At 29.1% G+C, this 7,646-nt stretch overlaps 1 protein-coding gene across 1 annotated transcript; it reads right to left on the bottom strand.

Moving 5' to 3' along the window:
* Window positions 1-471: 471 nt before the first annotated feature.
* Window positions 472-3,896, bottom strand: LOC145567425 (bidirectional sugar transporter N3-like). Its single transcript, XM_081626689.1, has 6 exons — window positions 3,680-3,896; window positions 2,705-2,741; window positions 2,311-2,521; window positions 1,702-1,863; window positions 1,327-1,446; window positions 472-1,168 (listed from the first exon to the last, which is right to left on the bottom strand). The coding sequence occupies exons 1-6, from the start codon at window positions 3,723-3,725 to the stop codon at window positions 797-799; spliced, it is 948 nt and encodes a 315-aa protein (XP_081482815.1). The 5' UTR covers window positions 3,726-3,896; the 3' UTR covers window positions 472-796.
* Between the last annotated feature and the right edge of the window lie 3,750 nt (window positions 3,897-7,646).

Below are 7,646 nucleotides of genomic sequence, written 5' to 3'. Positions count from 1 at the left end.
ACTATTTAAATCATGTATTGTACAAATGGTAAATTTTTGAATTAATCATGTATATTTATAGAAACTGTTAAAAATGAACTAAAGTTGTGGTAAAACAAATTAATTAATCTTTTAATTTCAAAATGAAGGATTTTTTTTGAGAGAATATTAGTTTGTCTGAGTAGTCGATAGAGACGACTAATAAGTGATATTACCAACAAGCAAGAAAAAAATATTAGTTCGTTACACCAATTATAGACTTTGAAATTTCATGAAATACTATTGGCAGTGTGCATAAGTTTATTTTAATTGTTACAATCAAATGTGTTTACGATTATCGATTCGTTACATGAAGTATCAACAATTTTCCGTTCATACAATTATCTTCTTTTGAAATTTAACTCACAAATATAATAATCAAGCAAAATACTACAAAACCATAATAGAGAAAATAAGATAATAAAGCATCTTAACCAAACATTTGGAAGAATATTTGTAAAAGAGCCAAAAACTCAATTAAATGAGAGAAAATAGACAATAGTACAATAATGGGTGCCTTTGTGGATTATAAGAGGAGGAACATTAGGGAGAGTGACCCTCCAATCAACCTTAATAAGGTGCCCTTCATCACCAAAAGTGGACCCCACTAAAGGCCTTAAAAATTTACATCAAATTTACAAAATCTAATAACCCCATTTTTTTTTTCTTACCCTACTCTTAATTTATTTTGAAGGGATGATTGGCAAAGGGAAATTAAAATAAACAAGAATTAATTAAGAAACCCAAAACTTTTGGTCATGGTACCAATTGCCCTAGCTCAAACGGCACATTGAACCAATTGAACCGATGCCGGGCCGCCGGGCCCACCAACGATCTTCTCGTCCACGTTGCATGTCGATGGGCCGTGTGGCGGCCCGTATAAATTACCCACCTCCTCATCATCAATAATAACATTATCTTTGTCACCAATTACACCCTCAATTTCTTGAGGGTCTTCATGTGGAAGAATAATATCCTCAGTTTTGTTTGTAACATTATTATCAATTGATTGTATCTCAACTGTTTCTTGCTTAATTGGGCTTACAAATTCTGGTATCTTCTTTTCTTCAGCTTGTTTGTCATATTTCCTATAAAATGCATAGAGTGCCATTTGTGCCACGCCTAATACGAACCCCACAACGTTTGGAAGCTGCCAATAATATCATAACATAATTAAGTAATCATATTATACAAGAAATATATACTTTTTTTTTTTTTTTTTGAAAGAAAGAAATACATACTTGTATATGTACTATATATATTTATTGATATTAATTAAGTTGATATTGATCTATAAATTTGACTTACTGTTATGTATAGATCTTTCTGGACAAATCCATAAAAGAACCATACGGTAGCCGTTAATGTTAGACACAATGACAAGTTGATTGGCAAGTACTCCACGCTCTTGGTTCGGATCACCGTCCTCTGTAAAAGGTTTAAGGTTCAGACAATAATAATTAGTCACTGAATTTATGGTGATCATCAAAAGAGAATAGAAAATGAATTTATTTAATTAACCTACGTAAATTAATTTTAACATGGTACTTTAAGGTGGCAAAAATAACTAATTAAACACTAATTGTTAATGCCTTTCGGATTAAGTCACGTATTTTTAGTTTATGTTTAAATATAACTTATCATTTTCACTTGATTAGAAATCGTGTATTATTGTGTACTTACCATGACACTAAGGGGTGCCGCGAATACACTAATAGAGATTGCTACACAGATCCATCCATAAACTTGAAGTCGAACTGCTCCGTGAAATAAGTAGTGACAAAAGAGGGCAATTGCACAAAACCCTCCAAAATTCATCAACAATAGTAGCTTCAAAGTTGATAACTGCAAAAACAAGGTATCCACATATATGAGAACATATTTACGCGTATGATATTTTCAGGTTATGCAAACTTGTACGGCTACTTTCTATGTTTTTAGCAAGTAGCGTCGACACAAGTAAAAAACAAAAAAAAAATAAAAATAAAGAAATTAGAGTGTTCACTTTTATCCCAAGCGAAAACTATTTGATTTTTGTATACTATACGGATCTTATCACTATAATAAAGTAGAGATTATTAAATCAGGTTATATTATATTACGAGGTTGGTAAAAAAGATCTTATTGAACAAAATTATTCATAAAATTTTTTGATTTGTTGAGGTTTTGATGGGAAAACGACAAACCTAGTCAGTAACCACGTATTTCACTAAAACCTTTAACCGTATGACACAAGAATTACTTATGAGACAATTCAAATAAGAATTTGATGTATAGTCGTAAAGTACATACCCTTGCTTGCCTTGGTGCATAGGTAATGTATATGGCAACGTAAATAGTCTCAATAATAACTCCAGCAACATTGATAGTGATCAAAAGGATGGAATTGCCCTTTAGCAAAGCATAGTAGATCCATAGCATAGCACTAAAGATAGCAACTACATAAGGAAGTGATTGGAAACCTTCTGTTGATTTTTTCTTGTACACCCTTATAAAAGTTGGCCTGTAAAATAATCAAAAAAGTAATTAATAACATAATTAGATCATCAAACTTTACAGTTGTGCTAGTTATGCTTATAATAATATATCTTAGGTCGAACCAACCGAGAAAATTAAGCATATCATTAGGGAAAAGCGAGTGTTTAACGCATAGATTAATCGAAATAAGCATGATTAAAGTACTTACAGTGGTGCAAGAAACACCATGAAAGAGATGACATTTCCTGTAATAAAATTGAGTCATACAAAGTGACAAAAATGATTAGTCCTTGTCCAAATGCTAAATGATTGACTAAACTAAAATGATAGGTTGAAAAATTTTTGATTTTCAGGTGAATAATGTTCATGCAATTTGATTTGTGTATAGAAAGTTGTATAGTAAAAAGATAAAGTAACAAAATTAAATTAGTATAAAAATTATTAATGGTAGTTATTCACATGAAAACCATTTTTCATGAGTCATAACCTTGTATAATACTTCATGAAGTACGTTTGGCTCCTTACTATTTTTGTATCAATTCTAGGTAAAAGCAAGATTTAGAATGTTTTCTTCTAGCCTTTTATGAGTCATAACCTTGTCTAATACTTCATGAAGCTCCTTTTTTTTTTTTTTTTTGAATAAATACTTCATGAAGTACCTTGTATAATACTAGGCTTTTCTTTCTTTCTTTTTTTTTTTTTTTTTTTTTTTTTTTTTGGGTGTATAATTTTATATTATACGTTGCTACAAGATTGATGGATAAATATGTAAATTGAAAAGGGGAAGGATGGATATAGTGCAATAAGAAAATCTCAAAATCAGAATAAAAAAAGGTAATAAATAATTAACCTAATTTTTACAAAACTTATAGAAAACTAGTGAAAATAATGCAAAAATGTATAAAAAATTTTTTCTTAAAGATCAGAATTAATTAAAAGCAAAAGAAGTATGTAAGTGAATGCATGGTGAAGCAACTAGTTACGAATTTAAACAAGAGCAATAGATATCAAAGAAATTTGAAATTTGAAAACCCGAAAAATATAACCTAGTAATGTTTCAAAAGAAATGTCTTTTGAAGATGAATTTTAAGAAAATAAATATACACATATGAATAGATATGAAATAATTTTGTAACAAAAATGAAAGTAAGTAAAAATGATAAGATATGCATGGTGTACATACCTAGTATACCAAAGGCAAAAACCCAAGGGTGGTGAATGGTAAGCATGGTTTAATATTTGGTAGTTAAACAAAAAAATCTCTTTTTATTCCTTTCTTTCTTCTTTTAGTGTAATTTCTTACACTTAGTTCTCTCCTTTTTTTTTCCCAATAATTTGGAAAGTGAGAGAAGTTTTAGTGTATTAGAAAAGAACACTTGATTTCTTTTTTGGTTTGTAATTTATGTGAGGAAATAAGGAGAGTGAATGAAAGTGTTTATATAGGGGGAAAAAGGACCCATCAACAAATAATTAAGTTATTTATATATTTGAGCTCGTCCATGCGTTTGGCATGCAATTGTGGAAGGATGAATCGATAGGATCAATTTTATTATGTTGTCAATATCATCACTCTGTCTTTCTCTCTTGCCTCAAAGCTTCCAAAATATTACTAATTTTACTATTTGATGAGAACTTTATAGATTATTTTGTGACGGTCTCAAATATTTTGGGGCCTTGTATGAGTTGTATTAAAATTCTGAAATTGAGTTCTTACAAAAAAATACACCTATTAAAATACAAATAAATTCATATATATGTTTTATTTTTTTGGTTCGAGTCATCATCTCAAAATATTTAGAAAAATTAAATATCATGTTAAAGTTGCTGCAATTATATAACTATCAAATATTCATAAATGTCATTGATATTCATATAATATTGCAAATATACAAATAAATTCATATAATATTGCAATTATATAACTATCAAATATTCATAAATGTCATTGATATTCATATAATATTGCAATTATACAAATAAATTTCACATAATATTTCAATTATATAACTGTCAAATATTCATAAATATCATTGATATTTTCTATAAAATTTGTTCACTACTACTATAAATTGAGGAAGATGACTTGAGATATTTTAGTAATTAGAGAAAGAAAAAGACAAAAACTAATGAAAGCCCTGCATTTGTGTTAGATACGAGAGCAAAAATATACTTATCAAATAGAAATATACATGATTAACATCGATTGACACGTAAATTTGACATGCATGCCAAGATTAATATCATTTTTAGAAATATTTTGAATAGCTATATCTAATGCCCGAGAGCATTCATTTGGAGATCCCAATATACCAAAAACTTAAAATTTTGTTTATTGTGTATTTAAAATCTTGGTGGATTAGAACCTTTATGCATTTGTTACTATAGTTAAAAATCATAATAAGAAATACTCTGTCGGTTCCAAGATGATGATCCTAGTTTTAATTTTGCACTACATGATCTTAATTATCTTGGACTAGGGTGTCTATTTGGTTTTCAGTTTGAATTTTGGTCAAATCCAATCCGTTCCGAAATAAAATTCGGTTTTTAATTCTCAAATCCAATTCGATCCAATTTGAATTACAATTCGATTATTTGAATTCGATCCGAAAATCGGAATTAAAATAAATTGCAAATTTTTAGGGCCTAAAGTTATTACAAAAATAAAAATGCAATTATAAAGTTGTAAATTATTAATGCAAGTATTGAAAACATAGTTTTGCATAATTATATTAATGTAATTATCAACATAATCTTACATGATTAATATAAACAAACCATTATTTGTAAAAGTATGATTTCATATTTCAGTTAATCCCATTTTTTAGGATCTAAATAAGGTCAACCCGATGATCCGATCTGAAAATCCAATTTTTTACAAAAATACAATCTGATCCTATCCGAATTAAAGTTTGGATCCAATCCGAATTAAAGTTTGGATCCAATTTGAATTGGATTGGATTTCGATTTTTATTCGAATCATGGACACCCCTATCTTCGATAGCATTATAATAACTTTAATTATTGATAATCAAAACAATTGAAATTTTTCGGTAACGTAATAATTTCTATTTCCTTATTCATAACATTTTCTTAAAATTTTTATACCCGGATTTTTTCTTTCTCATGAATTCAAAACTTTTATATTCTTTCCAAAATACATAGGCATACTTGCGCCCTAGTTCCTGTGTTACTTTTCTATGATTACATTTTGACTTTGGTAGTAAGTGCTTAAAAACTTTAAATATAAATATTTACGGTTATAAAGATTAAAACTATATCATGTGGATTGTTGTTGGATTCGTTTTATTGAAATGATTTCAAAATTTCTATTTTTTCAAAGTTTTACTCAGATCATATGAATATATATGGTCAAAAATGTGCATTGAAGACAAAGAAGATCAAAGTGTAATGATATCGAAACGGATCAAGGAGTACTAATAAAAACTCCAACAAATTTGGTGTTTCTATTAGTTGTAAGCTTGTAATTTTGAAAGTCTAAAAGACACGTCCAATTTAGGACCAGCCTCCTTCCATCAACTTTCATAATTAGGTCAATTATGTAATAAATTCTCATTAATTAATTATCTTAATACAATTAATAGCTGCGTATGAATTACTACACACTGGAATTAACATACGTGTTTTCCATCACTAATATCTCTTATTGTTGTAACAATTTATGAAAGGTTGGCCTTTTAAAAGTATCCTTTGAAACTAATTAATTAGAATTGTATTTGAAATATAAAAAATGAATATTTTTTTTAATTACTAAGGAGTTACACTAATTATATATAGCTAGTATTCTCTTTGTTTCCATATGATCATCATAAAATTGACAATCTTTTGATCAAAAATTAAACTATCAAATCATTTGTTCTACAAAAACTATAATTTTGTTATTTCACGCATACATTTATGCATATAGAGTCTTATGAACTTTAAGAGTTCTAATATTCCCTTGAAAAATAAAAAACTAACCACTTATCAATAATAATTGATCTAGGCTAGCTAAACGCAATTCTATTAAGAACACTACATTATTTGTAAAATTCTATTTTTGATTTACGATACAATTTGGCTCAATTTTTACTAGATGCAAATAAATTTACCCGTATGATTTTGGCTTACATAAAAACTCATTTGACTGTGGTATGTTATTGTAATGTGCAACTATGTACACGTACTATTTCCATTTTATTGCCGAGTGATAGAATATTAATTAAAAGACTTCATTGCATTGGTCCAACGCATGGTACGAACACTACTAATTTTTCCTCCTTTTACCCATTTTTTAATTGTTCTTTTTCTATCATCATTGCCAAGGAATTAACTTGCCACATTGCCACGAAGTAAGCTACAAGATCAACTCTAGCTCATACAAACGTGGGGTGTTGTTATTTGTCGCTCCCATTTTACCGGGTAACGCTCCCTTTTTGTCTTGAAATTCCAATTTTACCCCTAATATATAAATACGGTTTTTTCCTTCCCGACCAACATTTCTCACTTTCTTACTTCTCTCTCTAACTCTCTTACTCTCCAACTCTCTTACTCTCTAACTCTCTAAAACACTCTATTTAAAAAAAAAAAATTCAAAAATTTTTCTTCATTTTTTTAAAAAACAAAAATCATCATAAACACAAAAAAAAATGGGTGATTCGAGGCGGATTAGGCTGAGATTCGGAGGGAGGAGCTTCGGCGGCGCTGGTGGCAGCGGCGGATGCGGCGATGGTGGCGAAGAGGTAATTTTTTTTTTTTTTTAATTTCGGATCCCAGGAACTTCCGCCCAAAAATTCCGGAAGTTCCATGGAGGATCCGCCTGGAAATTCCGGATCCTCCATGGAACATCCGGAATTTTTGAGCGGAAGTGACATCCGCCCAGAAATTCCGGATGTTCCATGGAGGATCCGGAATTTCCAGGCGGATCCTCCATGGAACTTCCGGAATTTTTGGGCGGAAGTTCCAATTTTTTTTTTTTTTTGCCCGTTAATAAAATTGTTAATTTAAATTTTTTTTTTTTTTCGGATTTTGTTTTTTTTTTGTTATTTAGAAGTGTTATGGTGATTATTGTTATTATTATTGTTGATATTATTATTATTGTTGTTGTTATTATTATGGTTAGTATATTTTGTAATGTAATTATTTATAAAAAT

Source organism: Chenopodium album, chromosome 11, assembly GCF_948465745.1.
Source record: "Chenopodium album chromosome 11, dcCheAlbu1.1, whole genome shotgun sequence".
Classification (NCBI taxonomy): domain Eukaryota; kingdom Viridiplantae; phylum Streptophyta; class Magnoliopsida; order Caryophyllales; family Amaranthaceae; genus Chenopodium; species Chenopodium album.
Note: the sequence above shows the minus strand (reverse complement) of the source record. Positions and strands in the feature narration are given on the sequence as shown.